We start from the raw sequence: 21,598 nt of genomic DNA on the forward strand, positions 1-21,598 counted from the left end.
TTTAAACTTCTTAGCCAGAAAACAGAAATGGCCAGGTTCTAAAATTCACTAGACTAAAAAGCTTCAGAATTAGTTATAGGTTTAGGTTGTTTTTTTATTTTGAATCTGTGTTTATTTCTTTTTCTTTTTTTAAATCTTGGCTGCTTCGCACGGCTTACGGCATCTCAGTTCCCCAACCAGGGGTTGAACCTGGGCCCCGGCAGTCAAAGCGCCAAATCCTAATCACTAGACCACCAGGAAACTCCATGAACCTGTTTATTTTTATTTATTTATTTTTTTGGCTGTGCGGCATGTAGGGTCTTAGTTCCCTGACCAGGGATTGAATCCGTGCCCCCTGCATTGGGAGCGCGGAGTCTTAACCACTGGACCGCCAGGGAAGCCCCCTCTGTTTATTTCTAAATACAGTAGAAATTTTGTTAAACGTGGTTCATTTTTTTTTTAATTTAATTATTTAATTTATTTATTTTTGGCTGCGTTGGGTCTTCGTTGTTGAATGCAGGCTGTCTCTAGTTGTGGCGAGCGGGGGCTACTCTTCGTTGCGGTGTGCGGGCTTCTCGTTGTGGTGGCTTCTCTTGTTGTGGAGCCTGGGCTCTAGGCATGCAGGCTTCAGTAGTTGCAGCACACGGGCTCAGTAGTTGTGGCTCACGGGATTTTTGGCCTTGTTTAAAAACAAAGTGAGATCATACTTTGCTGTTCTATAATCTGCTTCTCTGCTGAATACATTTATAAGTATCTTTTAAAATCAAATTCATCTACATGTCTTTGCCTACATGCCTACATGTCAAGTTACTTACTAGAAGTGAAATTGATAGATCTTAGGTTAGGTACATTTCAAATATGTACTGTCAAACTGCCCTCCAGAAAAGCTGTGTGCAAGTTTGAAAAGATCTTAACTGATCAGGAAAATATTCTGATAAGCAAGTATAACTTTAGGAAACCTAATAAATGATTGCTTTCTTTTCAACAGCTTACAGTGCTCTCTGATCAGCAGAAAGCTAATGTAGAGGTAATTGACTTCTTTTTGCTTCTTTTAAACCAATAATAGCATCTACATCTGCAGTCTGCCTTGAAATATAGCTTAATTTCAAATTATATGAAATTAAAGGAGACTGACAAAAGGTATTTTATTCTTAATTTTAGGCAATCATGTTGGCTGTTATGAAAAAATTAACCTATGATGAAGAATATAACTTTGAAAATGAGGTAAGAATTTTGCATTGAGGAGCAATCAGTTTTAATTTTGTTTACTTACATCAAATTAATATTCCAAGTTTTGATTATCTTAAAAAAATTAGTCTTGGGGTTTTGTTTTTGTTTTTGTTTTTTGACTGCGTTAGGTCTTCGTTGCTGCGCACGGGCTTTCTCTAGTTGTGGCAAGTGGGGGCTACTCTTCATTGCGGTGTGCCAGCTTCTCATTGCAGCGGCTTCTCTTGTTGCGGAGCACGGGGTCTAGGCGGGCAGGCTTCAGTAGTTGCAGCACACGGGCTCAGTTGTTGTGGCTCACGAGCTCTAGAGCGCAGGCTCAGTAGCTGTGGCGCACGGGCTTAGTTACTCCACGGCATGTGGGATCTTCCCGGACCAGGGTTCAAACCCGTGTCCCCTGCATTGGCAGGTGGATTCTTAACCACTGCACCACCAGGGAAGACCCTACTCTTGTTTATATTGACCTCTACTTAGGTGAAATTAATGGAAACTTTCATAATCCTTCATTTTTTTGTATTTTGTCCCTCTTTAAAATGACCCTTTTAAAAACACTTTGTAGCATTGAACTTCATAAATATTGACAGTATTATTGGTGATCATATTTCACTTTATGTTTAGTAAGAGTGGTGAGTTGAGGCCCAGTTGATGGACCTCAGATCATAATTGTCTATGGGAGAGTAGGAATGAGGCACTTAACTGTCTCTGGACTTGTTCTGGTTAAAGTCTTGTCCAGGGTTGTCAGTGAGTCAGCTTCTCATCAATCACAAGGGTCATCGGTGCTTTCTAGCAACTCAGTGATGGCATGTACTGTCTAGTTGTGTGCTAACGTGTTCTATTACCCATTTCAGGCATTCAAAAACTTCTAACTGTAAAAGAATAATGGTGATGATCACCAACACACCGTGCACTTGTGAAGTGCTAGGCTCATTTCATATAATATCTTCAATCATGCGATATTATTGCAGTTCTTAAAGTGGACAGTGAGATACAAGGAGTATAAATAAGGTGCCAGAGTTCTCACAGAGGAGCCCTACATGAACCCATCCTGGCTTAGGCTCTTGTTTTTGTTTTTTCCCCAAAGCCTTGCATTATCTGTCCTTTGCTTAATTGTCCCTCAATCACTCTCTCCTGTTAGACTTTTGTTTTTAACGTCCTCCCTATGCCATTTGTGGCTCTAGGCTTTCATGGTCTAGGGCTGTGTTCAGAAATAATTATGTGTGAGCAGGAGGGGAAAGGCTACTGAGCATAGTACATTTTCCTACATAAATAAATATTGATGAAAAAGTAAAAGTGTATTAAATTTGTAAATACAAAAACTAGTGAGAACTCACCATTTTATGTGTTTTAAGATCTTTTAAGTTTTTTAATGGAATTTTTAAAATATCATAGGGTGAAGACGAAGCCATGTTTGTAGAATACAGAAAACAACTGAAGTTATTGTTGGACAGGCTTGCTCAAGTTTCACCAGAGTTACTGCTGGCTTCTGTTCGCAGAGTTTTTAGTTCTACCCTGCAGTAAGTTTGTTACGCTCTTTCTAACAAGTCACCTCTTTCCTTTTCTCCCTGATGATGGTCTACCATAAGTGATTCACGTGACTTATTAATTTATGTTACTTATGAAGATCTTATGTGTATCTCTGAAACAATGCACTTGCCTCTGATTTATCTTGATTCTTGGGGGGAAATACTGCTCTTTGGAATGTCAATAAAATGGATTTCATTAGTTTTGTATACTTTTGTGATATGAATTATGTTGCCTGGCAAAATAAACAATTGCTGTGACTGTTTAATAATTAAAGAGGCTTTGGTTGGTGTCTTTTTATCCCGTGCATCACTAGTTGTATAGAAAGTTTATATTCAAGTTTCACTGACATATTATATACCTTGGTAGGAACTGGCAGACTACAAGGTTTATGGAAGTTGAAGTGGCAATAAGATTGCTGTATATGTTGGCAGAAGCTCTTCCAGTATCTCATGGTGCTCACTTCTCAGGTGATGTTTCAAAAGCTAGTGCTTTGCAGGATATGATGCGAACTGTAAGTATACTAAAGATAATTTATTTTGAACATAATTTTCTGTTTTCATATAAGCTAATGTGAGTTCCTTAATTGTTAGAGCTTAATATATGTTAATACTGGGACATTTTGATGTTGCAGTAAATAAGGATAGATTTCTTAACTTTTTCCTGCTCCAGCTGGTAACATCGGGAGTTAGTTCCTATCAGCACACATCTGTGACATTGGAGTTCTTCGAAACTGTTGTTAGATATGAAAAGTTTTTCACAGTTGAACCTCAACACATTCCATGTGTACTAGTAAGTATACACTTTACTCTCAACTTTTATTTTCCGTGTGTTTCAGCTAATGAGCAGATAGTATTGTATCTCTCTTTTATTACTTTTACCAGAGCCAGAAGCTCTCAAAAACTCTTCAACACACTGAAACTAACCCCTCCTCCATTCCTTTAAAATGGAGTTTGTGTCTAGTCAGTTATTTAAAACAAATACTCAAGGGCCTGTGTGTAGTGTAGGCTTACTTTTTATATGTACCTGGTTCTTCCCTTCCAGAGCTAAAAAATAGAATTTGATATGAACAAAAATGTGTCATGACAATAGCAAGAAAAGCCTTAAATAAGTACAGAAATGGTAAAAGTGTCTCTGTTTCTTTAGATGGCTTTCTTAGATCACAGGGGTCTGCGGCACTCTAGTGCAAAAGTACGGAGCAGAACTGCTTACCTGTTTTCTAGATTTGTCAAATCTCTGAAGTAAGTACAAAATTTCATCTATAATGTTTAATTCTTGTTTTTAAGCTTGTTAAGTAAGATGTAAATTATTTTCTAAGAGCCTGTGGTAGATTTGGTCTTTTCGTCCTAAGACTTTTTTAAAATTTTGGTGTTCCTTTTTGTATCATGATGTTACGATTTCTTTTCCTTCTCATTAGCCAGGTACTTTGTTCATCATTAAACAGTGATTTGTTTGAATATTTTTGTATGTAACACCTGTCATCACTAATGACGGTAGTTACTTAACAGTTTTACTGCTGTAGATGACTCTATGCCTTCTTTGAAATTCTAAAGATGATATTCCTTGGAAATACATTTTGAACTTAATCTGTTTTATATTGTATTGTTCTTTACTAGTACCAGTTTTTGGTATGAAAACTACTTATTCTTAGGCTTATAAAATTGTAGTTTAAAAAAATCATAGCTAGTCCGAATGATCACATGTGACTACCTTAGCACCGAACTTTTTTTTTTAGTTCTGCCTTAAAGAGGGATTTGGTATTTCCGCACTTTGCCAAGCACTATTATTTATGTAATTGTGGTTTTCCTTTTTGCCTTTATTCAGTAAACAAATGAATCCTTTCATTGAGGATATTCTGAATAGAATACAAGATTTATTAGAACTTTCTCCACCTGTAAGTATCTATCCTTCTGAGTGATAAGTTTTCCCCAATATTGAGGCTACATATCCCTTTAGCCTTTAGTGTTAATGCCTTTGGGCGGTTTTTTTGTTTGTTTTTGTTTTTTAAAGTGTGGGTGGAGGGTGTGCAAGGGTTAGTTTTGTTTACCAAAGCTCTGTTGAGATACAGTAAACAAAACATAGTAATAGAAATAGAAAGGAATCAAAATTTGACTGACAGCTTTAGCAGTGTGAGATATGGTCTGCTCTCTGTACTGTTAAATGCCAGTGAAGTGTTTTTTGGAGAAGGAAAATTCGGTTTCTAAATTATTCTCTGTTTAGTACTGTGATCACATTAGCCATTCTCAGTGACTGCTCCTGGTAGACTGAAGTTTTTCTGTGAAACTTCTGGCTTGGGGTAAAAAAAATTTAAATGCTCGTTGATCTGTATATTTTGGTGTTTATTTCACTAGACAGATTTAAGTTGAGATACTTTGTAAGCACATTGTGACTGATACACATTTCTGTGTAAAGCAAAATACTGACCTTGACATTTTTTTTCATTTTGATGAAAGTTATTACTAGAGCTGCCACTTGAAAAGTGTTAAACATAAAATGATATTTTGGGTTTTTTAAAAATAAATACCAGTATTCAGGGTACAAAGGTATATAATTTCATTGCATGAAAGGTTACTAGTGCATTATATGGTTAAATTATCTTTGCCTACATATTAAAGAAACATATATATTAAAATACTTCATGGGACTTCCCCTGGTGGTCCAGTACGTAAGACTCCACACTCCCATTGCAGGGGGCCCAGGTTCAATCCCTGGTTGGGGAACTAGATCCCGCATGCATGCTGCAACTAAGAGTCCGCATGCCGCATCTAAGAGCCCGCAAGCTGCAACTACAAGTCCGCATGCCGCAGCTAAAAGATCCCACGTGCCACAACTAAGACCCAGTGCAGCCTAAATAAATAAATTTATATGAAAAATAAATAGGGACATTCTCTTTTAAAAGATGAGGTCGTGGGCTTCCCTGGTGGCGCAGTGGTTGAGAATCTGCCTGCCAGTGCAGGGGACACGGGTTCGAGCCCTTGTCTGGGAAGATTCCACATGCCACGGAGCAACTGGGCCCGTGAACCACAACTATTGAGCCTGTGGGTCTGGAGCCTGTGCTCCGCAACAAGAATGGCCGCGATCGTGCGAGGCCCGTGCACCGCGATGAAGAGTGGCCCCCGCTCACCGCAACTAGAGAAAGCCCTCGCACAGAAACGAAGACCCAACACAGCCAAAAATAAAATAAAATAAATTAATTAATTCAAAAAAAAAAAAGATGAGGTCTTTTTTTTAATAATAAGACTGCCACATAATTTATCTGTTTTAAGACTAGGCTTTTAAATAATTTCTTAACAGGGAGCTTTAGTGTTAGAGCTAGAGGGGCCTCTGATATTTTCCCTCTCCTCCTGGCCTCTCAGACTGCATAAATGTGAAAAATAACAAACTCATTAATAAAAATGGATCAATATATAGGTGTTTGCTTGTGCTTGAATGAGATCTTTTTTTCTCACTTGCAGTCTTATTTTCAGACGTTCTAAAGTAACAACTGTTGTGTATGTGTGTGTTTATTGTGTGGTGTTTGTTGTTATTTAACTCTTAAACACTCTTTAAAGTATTAACTTGTGTGGCCTTTGTCCTAACATTCAAAGCACACTGTATACCTGATTTTTAGCCTCCTAATAATAAATAGGTTTTACAAAAGAAAACAAGTTAGAAAACTAACAGTTACATTATATGACCATTTATGAAGTCTTGTTAGGGGTAGAATTAGACCCATGATCTTTTGACCTCTAATTCCATTTGTCTTCCATTATATGATCCTGGGAAAAATTTTATTTTATAAGTACTCAGTCTTCTTTTTAATAATGAGTTGATGTGATAGATTAAATCTCCTGTCCCTCTTGTACTTATTCTCATTTAAATGAGAGGAACTGAACAAAGAAAAACTTCAACAAGACTAAATTTCATTTTAGGAGAATGGTTACCAGTCTTTGTTGAGCAGCGATGATCAATTATTTATTTATGAGACAGCTGGAGTGCTGATTGTTAATAGTGAGTACCCAGCAGAACGGAAGCAGGCATTAATGAGGAATCTGTTGACTCCACTCATGGAGAAGTTTAAAATTCTGTTAGAAAAATTGATGCTGGCGCAGGACGAAGAAAGGCAGGCATCTCTTGCAGACTGTCTCAACCACGCTGTTGGATTTGCCAGGTGAGTGATTGCATTTAAATTTGTGAAGTGATTTTCTCAACATACACAGAATCATTTGCTTGGATTTTTCTAGAATTGGGCATGCATATCTATGTTTCCAAAACTAGTTTGTCCAGAGAATTGTCTAAATTGTTTCTTTTCTAAATTCATTGAATTAGATTTAACTGAAGAAGGGATTAGGTCACGTAAGGTTCTGCATTTCTGACTTGACAGTTACCTAAATCCTTAACTCCTCTGATTTCTTTGTTATAAATTGATTACGTATTTAAGGAGATTAGTCTAAGTGTTTATATACCAATGACATCAGGGGATCAGTTTTGGAACCTTAAAGAGAAGGTGCTGAGGCTTCTTTTTAGTTGTTACATTGTGTCCTGAAGACCACCCAAGCTGCCCTTTCTTTCTCTGTTTATTGGCAAATAATAACAGCATGAAAGTTATAGTGATTGCTAATTAGAAGCTACATAGAGAAATTGCTCTGCAGAAGACTTTAGTGCAAAAGCTTATGTTAAAGATGTTGTATAAATAACTTGATTCTAAGATTGTTTTAAATATAAATTGGTAGTTTACAGATTGTGTAGTATAGCCTATTCATAATAAATAGATTTTTTTTCTCTTTTCTGCATACGTTGTCAGCAGGATTTTAGTAAAACATTTAGGTGGACTCACATTTGAGAGATTGTATTAATTACATTTCATTCATTTAATTTTAACTTGAGCTCTTTCTGGAACGGTAACTGGAAGCAATAGTTTACAAATAATCATATCAGCTAAAGAAAGATGTAGTTGTGACATGGAAAATAAAGAAATGGCTTCTTTGTTTTGTCAGTTTTGTAATTTGTTGTGTGTTGTTTTTGACTACTCCATAAAACATTTGAAGAATAAACTTAAAACTAGTTACCTGATAATTGTTTATATAGTCGAACCAGCAAAGCTTTCAGCAACAAGCAGACTGTGAAACAGTGTGGCTGTTCCGAAGTTTATCTGGACTGTTTACAGACGTTCTTGCCAGCCCTCAGTTGTCCCTTACAAAAAGATATTCTCAGAAGTGGGGTTCGCACGTTCCTTCATCGCATGATTATTTGCCTGGAGGAAGAAGTCCTTCCGTTCATTCCATCTGCTTCAGAGCACATGCTCAAAGATTGTGAAGCAAAAGACCTCCAGGAATTCATTCCTCTTATCAACCAGATTACAGCCAAATTTAAGGTACCACAAACCTTCAGAGCTCAGAGAATTTCCTGACTTTAAGATCTCCTGACTTCAAGATTAGATGTATTTATCTTTAGGTATATTTTAGCATTTGACCCTTGCTTTTTTTTTTTTTAAGTATGCGTTTCTTGGGGGCATGGATCATAGGTATTTTTATCGTCCCCAATGTCTACAACACTGCCTAACACATAGGAAATGCTTAAAAGATGTTTTAATAAGAACAGACCTTTTCTGTTCTATGCAGCAGAAGAAAAATATTAGTCTGGTATTTTAGAAAAGCAAATAAAACAGCATTGAATAATAAATGCCTAAAGAATAAATTTTAAGCCCTGTAATTTGGGTGCCCAAGTAGTTTAAAAATAATTCAGTGTCAGTTTTATGTACAAGGAAATGTAACCTAAGCATAAGTTGGCTAATAAAAATTACTAACACTTACATAGTGTTTTCTGTGTTCCAAATCTGTTCAGAGCATTTTCTTACACATTGATTTGATCTTTGTTACAACCCTAGAAGTTAAGTATTGTTGTTTTAAGGATGAAGAGACTGAGACACAGAAGTTAAGCAATTTGCTCAAGGACATATAAAGCCTGAGAGCTCAGTCATATAAATTCATTTATAATTTAGCAGTAGAATTCATTTATTGAGAATTATTAAATTTGAAAATATTCCATGGCAATATTTGATTGTGAAATATGTCTGACTCCATGTTATTTGAACCTGAATCTTGAACTGTAGGAAATGGGTTGAACTTAACGATCTTGAGGCTTTCAATACTGTTATGTGCTATAGATTTTTGTCTTAACATTGATATTTGCTAACCAAATTATGTAAATATGTGTCCTAACTAGAATCTCTAGAAAAAGGCTTTATGTAAAACATGTTTTTTCTAAGTTTCATATTAATAATTTTCTTATTTCTGAAATAGTAATAGTTGTTTCATCTCTTCAGATACAGGTATCCCCATTTTTACAACAAATGTTTATGCCTCTTCTTCATGCAATTTTTGAAGTTTTGCTCCGACCAGCAGAAGAAAATGACCAGTCTGCTGCTTTAGAGAAGCAGATGTTGCGCAGGAGTTACTTTGCTTTCCTGCAAACAGTCACAGGCAGTGGAATGAGCGAAGTCATAGCAAATCAAGGTGGGGATGCGTGCAGTGCCTAAATCGTCTAAGTACTTGTCACAGTTGTATATCTATATGAGCAAGAGCTAGGTGGAGTAAACAGTAAACTTTTGAAGTAGTTATATGTTGGCCCCAAAGATGACAGTTCATTACCATCAGGGTGGGAATCATTTTCACATAGAGGACCTTAAAATTAACTTGTATTCAGTTCCCATTTTCCTAAAGCAGTATTCCTTTTTTTTTTTTTAAGTTGATTTACAATGTTGTATTAGTTTCAGGTATAAAGCGAAGTGATTCAGTTATACACGTATATACATATCCTTTTTCAGATTCTTTTCCGTTACAGGTTATTACAGCATATTGAATACAGTTCCCTGTGTTATAAGTAAATCCTTGTTGTTTATCTGTTTTATATATAGTAGTGTGTATGTGTTAATCTCATACTCCTAATTTATCTCTCCCTACCTTCCCCTTTGTAACCATAAGTTTGTTTTCTGTGTCTGTGAGTCTGTTTCTGTTTTATAAATAAGTTCATTTGTGTCAAGTTTTAGATTCCACATATAAGTGATATCATACAATATTTGTCTTTCTCTGTTTGACTTACTTCACTTAGTATGATAATTTCTAGGTCCATGTTGCTGCAAATTGAAATATTTCATTCTTTTTTATGGCTGAGTAATATTCCATTGTATATATACCACACATCTTCTTTATCCATTCATTTTTTGATGGACATTTAGGTTGCTTCCATGTTTCGGCTGTTGTAAATAGTGCTGCTATGAACATTGGTGTGCATGTATCTTTTCTAATTAGAGTTTTCATGTTTTCCGGGTATATACCCAGGAGTGGGATTGCTGGATCATATGGTAACTCCACTTTTAGTTTTTTTAAGGAACCTCCAGTTTTTTAAGGAACTGTTCTCCGTAGCGGGTGCACCAATTTACATTGCCAGCAACAGTGTAGGAGGGTTCCCTTTTCTCTGCACCCTCTCCAGCATTTATTATTGGATACTTTTTGATGAGGGCCATTCTGACCAGTGTGAGGTGATACCTCATCGTAGTTTTGATTTGCATTTCTCTAATAATTAGCAATGTTGAGCATCTTTTAATGTGCATGTTGGCCATCTGTTTGTCTTTGGAGAAATGTCTATTTAGGTTTTCTGCCTGTTTTTTGACAGGGTTGGCTTTTTTTTGTTGTTATTGAGCAGTATGAGCTATTTGTATATTTTGGAAATTAAGCCCTTGTCGGTCTCATCATTTGCAAATATTTTCTTCCAGTCCATAGGTTGTCTTTTCGTTTCATTTATGGTTTCCTTTGCGGTGCAAAAGCTTATAAGTTTGACTAGGTCCCATTTGTTTATTTTCGCTTTTCTTTCTTTTGCCTTGGGAGACTGATCTAAGAAAATATTGCTATGATTTACTTACTTGTTTGTTCATTTATTTAAATAAAGTGCTTTTTTTTTTTTTGGCTGCTTCGTTGCTGTGCACGGGCTTTCTCTAGTTGTGGTGAGTGGGGGCTACTCTTCGTTGCAGTACACGAGCTTCTCATTGCAGTGGTTTCTCTTGCAGAGCACAGGCTCTAGGCGCACGGGCTTCAGTAGTTGCAGCATGCATGCCCTAGAGCACATGGGCTCAGTAGTTGCAGCGCACAGGCTCTAGGGCACACAGGCTTCAGTAGTTGTGGCCCGCTGGCTCAGTAGTTGTGGCTCGCGGGCTCTAGAGCGCAGGCTCAGTAGTTGTGCACAGGCTTAGTTGCTTTGCGGCATGTGGGATCTTCCTGGACTAGGGATTGAACCCATGTCCCCTGCATTGGCCGGCAGTTTCTTAACCACTGTGCCACCAGGGAAGTCCCCCAGCTCTTGGTTTTATTGACTTTTTCTGTTTTTTTTTTAATCTCTGTTTAGTTCCTCTCTGATCTTTATTTCCTTCCTCTGTTGACTTCAGATTTTGTGTGTTCTTTTTCTAATTCTTTTAGATGGTAGGTTAAGTTGTTTTTTGAGGAAGCCCTGAATCTCTATAAACTTCCCTCCTATGACTGCTTTTGCTGCATTCTGTAGATTTCGTATGGTTGTGTTTTCATTAGCATTTGTTTTGGTATTTTTTGATTACCTCTTTTTTTTTTAGTAGCATGTTGTTTAGTCTGCATGTAGTCGGGGGTTTTTTTGTTTTTCTTCTGTGGTTGATTTCTAGTTTCATGCCGTTGTGGTCAGAAAAGATGTTTGAAATAATTTCTATCCTCTTAAATTTGTTGAGGCTTGTTTTGTGTTCTAGTATGTGGTCTATCCTAGAGAAATGTTCCATGCGTGCCTAAAGCTGTATTAATTGGTTCCTTCATAGTATAAATAGTGTGGTAGCTACTTGCCAGAATTGACCTGACAATTAAATCTTACTGGCCACTTTGCTGTTTTGAAATTTAAAATAAATGAGACTATATAGATCAACATAGAATATTTTGCTATATGGAAATCCAGAGGGCAAGATAATAAGGGAATAGTAATTTTTCAATGTTTTATGCTTAAAATTTAGGAGCCAAGTTAATAAAAACTGAGGATCTTAGCAACTCTATAATTGTTTTTGTCATGTTACTATATATGAAGTGAGAGCTTCAGGTTGCCTTTCTAGTTCTTTATGAGATTGAACTCTTTTTTTTTTCTCTTCAGGTGCAGAGAATGTAGAACGAGTGTTGATAACTGTTATTCAAGGAGCAGTCGAATATCCAGATCCAATTGCCCAGAAAACGTGTTTTATCATCCTTTCCAAATTGGTAGAACTCTGGGGTAAGATGATTTAGAAAAAAAAAAAACTTCATTCCCCAACCTGTTTCCTGAGACAAGAGAGATGAAATGGGATCCTAGCCCTAACATAGACAGGAGCTGGGAGTTGATTTTCACCAGTGATAAATTAAATGACTTTCTTTTTATACAAGATGAAAATCTGAATTCTCTTGACAGGAGGTAAAGACGGACCAGTGGGATTTGCTGATTTTGTTTATAAGCACATTGTCCCTGCATGTTTCCTAGCACCTTTAAAACAAACCTTTGACCTGGCAGATGCACAAACAGTATTGGTAAGCACCTAGGAGTCTCTGTTTACTTTGTGTAAATCTCGTGTGTTCTAACTCACAATTTCTTTTTTAATGCCAGGTTGATTATATTACATTTTAAGGCCTTTTTAAAACAAAAAAAAATTTCAAATCAGAATTCATTTTTTAAAAAATGATACCTTTTGGACCTTTTGATTCTTAACTAAATCTTGATGTTAAAGTTGAACGTATAAAATCCAACTCCTCCAACTTTAACAGCCAAGACTCTTTTTCTAGGACCATGAAAGGGTACATGATGCAAACATTTTTTAAAGCTTGATTGAGTTATTAGTTTCCTGCCTCTACTTTCATTCTAAAACTTGGCTTAATGTTTTTTTTTCCTAATTATTAAGAGTAACTTTCTCTTCCTCATTTGATAGTTTCCCCAAATCTCATCTTCAGAATGCTTAATGTCAAGCAGTTGCCCTTTACTCACTTACCCAGGACCTAGTAAAAGCTAGATTTCTTAATTATCATGTACTGCGTTAAGACAGCATTTTTGTATTTTTCTATTTTTAAAATTTTCTATCTAACCCATTTGTTCCATCTGCCTGCCTGTTACCTTTCCTTTCTCCATCCCTTTTTTTTTTTTTTGTAAATTTATTTATTTTATTTTTTTAATTTATTTTTGGCTGCATTGGGTCTTTGTTGCTGCACACAGGCTTTCTCTAGTTGAGGCGAGCAGGGACTACTCTTTGTTGCAGTGCATGGGCTTCTCATTGTGGTGGCTTCTCTTGTTGCAGAGCACGGGCTCTAGGTGTGCAGGCTTCAGTAGCTGTGGCACACTGGCTCTGTAGTCGCAGCTTGCAGGCTCTAGAGTGCAGGCTCAGTAGTTGTGGCACACGGGCTTAGTTGCTCCATGGCGTGTGGGATCTTCCTGGACCAGGGATTGAACCCATGTCCCCTACATTGGCAGGTGGATTCTTAACCACTGAGCCACCCGGGAAATCATTCCATCCCTTCTTTGGAGGTAAATGTTAATGAGCAGTGGCCAGGGAAATAAAAAGAAAAGTTGGAACAGTAACCAAGAATTGACTATATTAAAATTCTTAAACTTGTTTCTCACAGGCTTTATCTGAGTGTGCAGTGACACTGAAAACAATTCATCTCAAACGGGTAAGCTTTGTACTCCCTGCCCCTTCGTTTTCAGCTCACATGCTTATTTGTTGTAGTTTTTTTTTTAATTAATTAATTTATTTATTTATTTTGGTGGGCTTCTTATTGCGGTGGCTTCTCTTGTTGTGGAGCACGGGCTCTAGGCGCACGGGCTTCAGTAGTTGTGGCGCACGGGCTTTGTTGTTCTGCAGCATGTGGGATCTTCCTGGACTCGGTCTCAAACCTGTGTCCCCTGCATTGGCAGGCAGATTCTTAACCACTGCGCCACCAGGGAAGTCCCTTATTTGTTGTCATTTTGAGTATGTCTTGTTCTTGAAAGCTATATCTTTTATAAAAGTTAACTTCAGTTCTCACTTTTTCGGATGTGAGAGGTGGGTCGAATGAAAATAGTAGTATCTTTTATTGTATATCATGTTTGGGGTAACAGGAAGGTTAAAATGTATGTTTGTTTGGTTTGACAAAGAGTGAGAAAAGTTTTAAGCAGAATTTCACGATCTAGATTTCACTACCTCGTGGTTCTTCACAGATTTGTCCAACTTCTTAGTATTACAGATTGGTTAGAACACTTTACTACTTCAGAATGTTGTAGTGTCCTTGTCAGTTTAACCATTTGTATAAATTATAAGTGATTCTGGGCTGAATCTATCTGGTGTGTTGTTTGCTTTATACAGTGTTTTAAATAATAATGAGTTGATTGCCAATATTTGAAAATCAGGTCGTTTTTTTATTTTTTTTTTTTAAACAAAAATTTCTGTCTCCAACTTCACAAAGCTAGGATGCCAACACAGGACTAGCATTCCCACATAGTTGCAGTCATCTAATGAGTTTTCCCTCAGTTGCCTAAAATAAAAGCATGACGTCTTGTTCAGAGTCTCCGTATAGGCCCCACTTTGTTTGAACTTGAATTTTTGATTCCAAAAGAGATTTGAAGGGTTTTCAATCAGGCATTTTCTCTGTGTGCTAGGGTGAGGGGTATGTGTTTTGGGGCTGCAGGAGACCTGTATAAAGATGAGTAAAAAGTCCCCCAGTATTTGTAGAGCTTAGAATCAGGGGAGACCAGTACCTAAAAACTCAATTGGATGGGTTAAGTAAGTACTTTAACAGAGGTATGTTAAACTAATACATTTGTATTAAATGTAACATGGTGGGACTAAAGATGAATGAGCAGCTTTGCCTATGAGGGCAGTCTAAGACAGCCATTGAAAAGAGGGGGTATTTTTCTGTTTTTCTGATAGACCTTGAAACAAATGTACATTCATTGGGCTGACCAGGAGGAGCTGGCACTCTGGGCAAAGTTAAGCGGTGGGTGTATGAAGACAGATCAGATGTCACATGGTAGACTTGGTAGAAAATAGTGTTATCCCGTTTAGCTAAAGCATGGAGGTAGAATAGCTAAAAACCAAAATGGAACTAGGTGTTTGTTACATGTGAAAAGCTGGTAAGTCAGTAGTCAGTGGGGTTGTAATTTAGGAGAGCTAAGTGGAAAAAATGTTCACAGGGCACTTTGAAATACGGGTCTAGAGCAGTTAGAACTAAATACTGATTTTGGAGTCCTCAGGTTGTAGTTTGCTAAGATGAAGTAGTAGGAATGAATGAGACTTTCTAAGACCAGGATAGAAAGAACTTTGGCTAAAGCAAGAGTCAAGAGAAAGCTAGAAGTAGAACCAAAGGAACGAAAGTTAAGGGAAGAGAGTCATGAAAGAGACTAGTTGACATTGTTGGATGCTAGAGAGTCAAGGAGGATGAGGAATAACAAACAGTAAGAATGATGTTTACAATTCAGAAGTATTTATCTTGTCCTTAGAGCTGTTATTTAGACACACAGAGAATTGAATCAAATGGAACATTATATTAGAAAACCTTTTGCTTCATTGTTCTGTTTTTCTCATTTATCTACCTGACTGACTTCCTCTTGAGGTCTAAGTTTACTTTTCCTCATTAAAAAAAAAAACAAAAGTATACTCCATTTTTAAGTGATAACAGTGGGGTTATATGCAATGATGAGCAGTGAATGGGCAGTAAGTATAGGGAGAGTAGACTAAAGAAAAAGGTGAGAGGGAGAGTAGAAGGGGTGTGAGAAACTTTCATAAACAGTGCAGTGTTACCTCCTCTCAGAAACAAGCTTCCTTTGAAGGGTCATTAAATTGTGGCCTAGATTGATTGGATTAGAGGGCCAGGAGTCAAGGTCGATGAGGAAACAAAAAATCCTTTGATTCGGGAGCAGTATTACTAACAGGAAATCCACATATTAATGCAGGGGGAAGTACATTGAGGAGAGTTGGATTGATTTCATTTTGATAACTGTTACTTTCAGCTGGACTAGATTGGAGTCATTACCATATTAAAGCCTTAAAGTCAGATTCAAGTTTGAAAGTGAAATTAGCTGGGTTTTTTGTTTTTCTTTACCTTTTTTTTTTTTTTAAATATTGGATTTATTGCATTTGGTCAAGGCCACTGTCTCAGAAACAAATTGCTATAGGAAGACCATTTTCAAATTTTATCCTAAGTTCCTTTGTAGCTGTTGAGAAGGTGTAGGGGTTAGCGGTTAGTCTGTAGAATTCTCCCTTCCCTCTACCAAGTTTACCCTTAAAAACCCAGAAAACTATTAGAGTTTTAGCATCTAGCAGTACCAGCAGTTGGCAATGAAGAGCAATGGTTTTAGAAGTCAGGTGACCTGCTTTTTACTTAGTACAGACTTAATTAACAGCAAATTGGCCAAATCACCCTATCTTTCTGGGTATTGGTTTCCTCACCTGGCTACTAAATTCCTGTTTCCTAGTTTATTGAACTGGAAGGGGGAGGAGGGTGTACTTTTATTGCCATTATCTCCCGACATAGCATTTTGTTCTTTCTTGCTTGTATTTTAGTTTCTAAAGATGTTCATTATCCTGGCACTACCCACAGGCTTCCCCTTGCGCACCCATAGACACCCTGTAGTCCACCCAATGGTAGATTGAACCAGAAGCCCCTCTCTTTGCTTTCCCCTTTCAGTGCGTGGAACCAGGCTTTGGCGTTGTGACTTCCTGCATTTAGAAGAGTATTTGTTTAATCTTTAGCACTGCATAACACTAAGTAATGTTAACGTGTCCTCAGTGCTAAGTGCTGTTCTAACAGCTTTATGTTTCTTAACTCATCCAAGCCTCACAATAACTCCATTTTTCAGGTGGGGAAACTGAGGTTCAGAGAGGTTAAATAACTTGGGCAAGTTACTAGAAATTTGCCAGAGCCAGGATTCAAACCAAAGCAATCTGGCTTCTGAGTCTGTGTTCTTAATCACAATACCATTTTGTGTTTAAAGTATACATATGTTGTTCCAATTTAATTTTCAGGGCCCAGAATGTGTTCAGTATCTTCAACAAGAATACCTGCCTTCCTTGCAAGTAGCTCCAGAGATAATTCAGGTAAGATCTGTCCTAGTGGATTTTCCTCTTAATTAAAGAAATAGAGCTATGTAATTCAATCTAAATTTTGATTCAAGGAAGCCAAACTACATCTACCTTGATTTACTATGTATAGGATAGCGAAAGTCCAAATGTCAGGGGACCTATGAAATTGAATGGGAAAAAACTGTGTTTTTATTTTCACTACCTTTAACAGAAATTTAATTTCCTACCATTGTGTAGGGGACAAATCACAGTAGTATTTGCATTGCCTGTGATGTTGTCACCCATAGAAATCACAGGTATTTTTATATCGCATTAGTTGTTCCACAGATCTCAAAATATTATTTATATTCATCAACTTTTTGAAATTATGAGTTATTAGAATATGCCACTAGACCTTGTTATCTAAATCAGTAAGTCTTATTCTTCTACCACATGTCACAAATACATTTGATAACCATAATTCATTGTAATTAGCTTCCTTTGTAACCCCATGTGTCACAAGTGTGTTTTTTAAAACATTCTGCAAGAAGTCCAGCAGGCTCCCCCAGACTGCCAGAGGGGGCTGTGGCACACGAACCTCTGCTCTGAAAGTTTGTGCCAGGTAGTTCATTTCACACAGGCCAAGCTCACCAGTGCTTAATTTGTGAATCTGAAACCGTATTTTGAGGTAAGTGCCTGGAAAGCTATCTTGCATTTTTGCACTCTTTCAGAGTGATTTATATGATGGCATTTGATTGTTTTCTGGATGCATAGTTATCCAGACCTGTTGTCCAATAGCATGTAATTCTAATGAGGTAGAAACAGATCTCACATAAGAGTAATCATAAAACTCATTTTTAGTGAATTTATGATCTCTTATTTTATGACATATCTTTAACTTGATATTAATTTTCTCAGTTATCATTTGTTACACAAGTAAATTAGTATTTTATGAAAACAATACATTATTAATTACTCGTATGATCTTAGTGCACCTCAAAAATAGAAATATACCGTTCAATTTTGAATAATATCAGTAGTTTCCCAGATTGCTAAATGAAGCAAAATTATTTTTTCTTTTTTATTTCTTTTTTTATTTTTATTGGAGTTTAGTTGACTACAGTGTTGTGTTTAGTTTCAGATGTACAACAAAGTGAATCAGTTATACATAGACGTATATCCACTCTTTTTTAGATTCTTTTCCCATATAGGCTATTAAAAAGTATTGAGTAGTTCCCTGTGCTATACAGTAGGTTCTCATGAGTTATCTATTTTATATATAGTAGTGTGTATATGTCAGTCCCAATCTCCCAATTTATCCCTCCCACACACACACACACATTTCCCCTTTGGTAACCATAAGTTTGTTTTTAGAGTCTGTTTCTGTTTTGTAAATAAGTTCATTTGTACCCTCTTTTTAGACTCCACATATAAGCAATATCATAAGATATTTGTCTTTCTGTGTATTATATTTCTATCTAATAATTTGCTTATAAAAGATAATGATTACCAGTTTTCCCTTTTTCATATGCCTTCTGACAGCACTTTTTGCACAATCCTAATTATTTATTTATTTATTTATTTATTTGGCAGTGCCAGGTCTTAGTTGTGGCATGCAGGATCTTTTAGCTGCCACCTGCGGGATCTTTGGTTGCGGCATGCAGACTCTTAGTTGCAGCATGTGGAATCTAGTTCCCTGACCAGGGATCGAACCCAGGCCCCCCTGCATTAGGAGCAGGGAGTCTTAGCCACTGGACCACCAGGGAAGTCCCTGCACAATTCTGTTGAAGAGAATTTTCTCTTTTTCTGTTAGTCTGGCTCTGCTCAGTTACCCTCTTACTAGATGAAAACAGCCATAGCCATGTGGTTTTGTCCCACTCACCCTTCTGAGTCAATCTTGCCCAGGAGGCCATGTTCTCAAAAGTGAAAGCAGCCTGACAAGTATTACGTTTGAAAATGTCATATAACCTTACTTTTTGGTAAGGAACTGTTCAGGTTAATTAATTGTTAAATTATAATATGAATCCTAGAGATCTGAAGCAGCCTAAATGCTCACTGATGGGTGAATGGATGAGTAAAATGTGGTATATACATACAATGGAATATGATTCAGCCTTTTAAAAAAAAAAAAAAAGGAAATTCTGTCATATGCTACAACATGGATGAACCTTGAGGATGTTATGCTAAATGAAATAAGCCAGTCACAAAAAGAGATGCTGCATGATTCCACCTACAATGAAGTATCTAAAGTGGTCAAACTCTTAGAAACAGAAAGCAGAATGGTGGTGGCCAGGGGATGGGGGCTGGAAAAAGGGGAAAAGGGGGAGTTGTTCAATGGGTATAGAGTTTCAGTTTTGCAAGATGAAAAAATTCTAGAGATCTGTTGCATGACAGTTGCCTATAGTTAACACTGCTGTACTATACACATAAAAATGGTTAAGATGGTCGATTTTATTTTTTTAATCATAATTTAAAAAGAACACTGTGGTTTTGAATTATGATGAATTTAATACAAATAGACTCATTCTTTTCTCTCTCCTCCCCTCCTGGCCCCCCAGGAGTTTTGCCAAGCACTTCAGCAGCCTGATGCTAAAGTTTTTAAAAACTACTTAAAGGTAGGTATTTGGAAAAACTTATATATCTTCATACAATTAGGTGATGTTTCAGAGCCAAGAGAGAATACATATTACAGGATACTGTGTCATACTGTAGTTTGACCAACAGTTACATATTTGGGGATCTCTTTGCTCTAAAACCTGCTTCTAAGAATCCATGGTTAGTAGATGTTACACTGCAGAGTTTTCTGTGAAGCCCCTTTCAACTGAGCTCCTACAAAAGATTATAGAAAGTTAGATAAGCAAACTGAATGCGTATGTGCCTGAGCATGTTGGTATGAAAATGTAAGTTTCCTTTAAGTTTTGTGGTAATTAAATAGGAACTAGAGGATTGGGAGAACAAGTAATGTTTATGAACAACTGCCCATATTGAGTTGAAAGGAAGGAGCTAAAAATAAAGAAACAAGTATGAGTTACTTGGTTTTATCCTATCTTGAAACTTTTGAATTGCAAAATGGACAAAAAGTAGAATCCTCAGATTTGGCCATTAAGGCTCTTTTTACCTTCATAAAATCACCAAATTAAAACAAACCAACCCGTCAACCTCCAAGTTGGCAAGAAGTACCAAATACGTATTTGGTATTCATTTTTACAGTTAAATCCATGAAACAGGTATTTTGCTTTCACCCGGGTAGTCAGTCATTCAGTACTCCACGACTGCTTTTTATGTAACACATACTATGCTAACTGCTGCAAATACCAATATGAGTGACGTTCCTTGCCCTCAAGGAGCTCATGGTCTGGAAATAAAGTTACCGTGTGACAGGATGAGGAACTATTCTTTATTTTTACTTATTATCTTCATTCAGCAAATTTGAGGGTAAAGCACTGTGTTAAATTTCTTAGTGGCAGGTAACTTAATGGCTCCCTCGTTCTTTTGCCCAAGGCATTCAAGTCAAGGGGCTTTGCTGATAAATAAATGTGTTATCCTTTGACTTTGGTGCTAACATCTTCCCTTGCAAGTTTTTCCCCTAGTAGTAGTTTGTCAGTGCAAACTGACAAAAGAGTTTGTGAGAAGATAGAGTTACTCTCTGTCATTGAGAACCCTCCCCTCTCCCATTTCCCCATAAAAGCAAAGTGCCTGTGGAGGTAACCTCTGTTAAGTAACAGATCAATCACACTGGATTAAAGGACTAAAAAAATTGTAACTCTCTATTAGAGATATCTGTTATAGCAGATCTGGGTACATTGTAGCAGGTTTGTGCCCCAAACATATTCATCCAAACAGCATTTATAAAGTCTCCCTCCCCAGCCCAGCTTCTCTTCAGTGATAGCGTTATTCTTCTAGTTGGAAAAAATGAACTTCCTTCTTTTGTGCCTACTCTGTTCCTATCTGATTGATCCTTAGATGTTGCTGATTGTTTCCTCCTTGCTCTCTAACTTCCTTTCTGTCTCTACTGCTGCCACTCTGGTGTAGGCTTCTTATCTCACTCTGATTTCCCTTCCATTGTTCTATCCAAGCTGATCTGTTTGAAAACATTGAACAGTCCTCTGAAATTCCTCCCTCTTCCTCATAATCTTCATAACTTATTGACTAAAAGTACGTATTTCTTAGTTTGGCATTTAGGTGTTTTTTTTCAGATTCTGATCTCAGACTACCTTTCCGGTTTCTCTTGCAGGAACAGTCTTTACTATTCTTGCTGTTCTTCAAGAATTCTGCCTTATTAGCATGCTTCTCCTTTATGAATTCTACCCATTCTTCTAGGCTTATCTCAAGCATGGCCTCTTTGTAGGGCTATTTTTTGCTCATATATTGATGATTCTTTTCTCTCCACTTAGTCAATAGACAGTTAGTAATTGTTAAGTGAATGTCTGATCTACTAGGTGTTAGGGATATAATGACGAATGTGGTCCTTATCCATAATGAGCTTACTGCCTACCATTTATTCGTTAGAGTACTCACTTAACATGTACCCAACTATGGAAGGCAGTAATACTGAGCCAGTGCCTAGCACAACCTCTAGCCTACTCGTTCATAGTCTCAAATGTTGAATTGGAAGTATTTTTTCATAATCAAATAAATAAATAGTTAAGAGATAACAACTGCTGTCTTTAGCTTTGACTTGTTTGTTTCTTCCTCAAAATTTAATTTCCTAGCATTAGCTTTGACAGTAGTGCCAATCAGCAAAAAGGTGTCAAGAGCATGTTTTCCTCTGACTGCTTGAATCTCACAGCATTGGAGGTAATACCATATTTTCACTAGTAAATGGCAACATAAGTT

At 37.0% G+C, this 21,598-nt stretch overlaps 1 protein-coding gene across 7 annotated transcripts in view; it reads left to right on the forward strand.

The window, feature by feature from the left end:
* XPOT (exportin for tRNA) overlaps positions 1–21,598 on the forward strand; it is a 146,654-nt gene that overhangs the window by 124,238 nt on the left and 818 nt on the right. For 4 of the 7 annotated variants that reach the window (XM_082351215.1, XM_082351214.1, XM_082351218.1 and 1 more), the window contains 15 exons: positions 968–1,006; positions 1,141–1,203; positions 2,593–2,717; positions 3,094–3,238; positions 3,397–3,516; positions 3,871–3,965; positions 4,549–4,618; positions 6,636–6,874; positions 7,792–8,077; positions 9,029–9,218; positions 11,860–11,976; positions 12,151–12,266; positions 13,350–13,397; positions 16,727–16,798; positions 19,321–19,377. In XM_082351215.1, coding sequence (XP_082207341.1) covers positions 968–1,006; positions 1,141–1,203; positions 2,593–2,717; positions 3,094–3,238; positions 3,397–3,516; positions 3,871–3,965; positions 4,549–4,618; positions 6,636–6,874; positions 7,792–8,077; positions 9,029–9,218; positions 11,860–11,976; positions 12,151–12,266; positions 13,350–13,397; positions 16,727–16,798; positions 19,321–19,377 — 1,782 coding nt within the window. Of the gene's footprint in view, positions 1–967; positions 1,007–1,140; positions 1,204–2,592; positions 2,718–3,093; positions 3,239–3,396; positions 3,517–3,870; positions 3,966–4,548; positions 4,619–6,635; positions 6,875–7,791; positions 8,078–9,028; positions 9,219–11,859; positions 11,977–12,150; positions 12,267–13,349; positions 13,398–16,726; positions 16,799–19,320; positions 19,378–21,474; positions 21,560–21,598 lie in introns of all 7 variants that reach the window. The other 3 variants (XR_014233485.1, XM_082351216.1, XM_082351217.1) reach the window with 3 other exon arrangements.

Source organism: Balaenoptera borealis (genome assembly GCF_965194805.1).
Source record: "Balaenoptera borealis genome assembly, chromosome: 13".
Classification (NCBI taxonomy): Eukaryota; Metazoa; Chordata; class Mammalia; order Artiodactyla; family Balaenopteridae; genus Balaenoptera; species Balaenoptera borealis.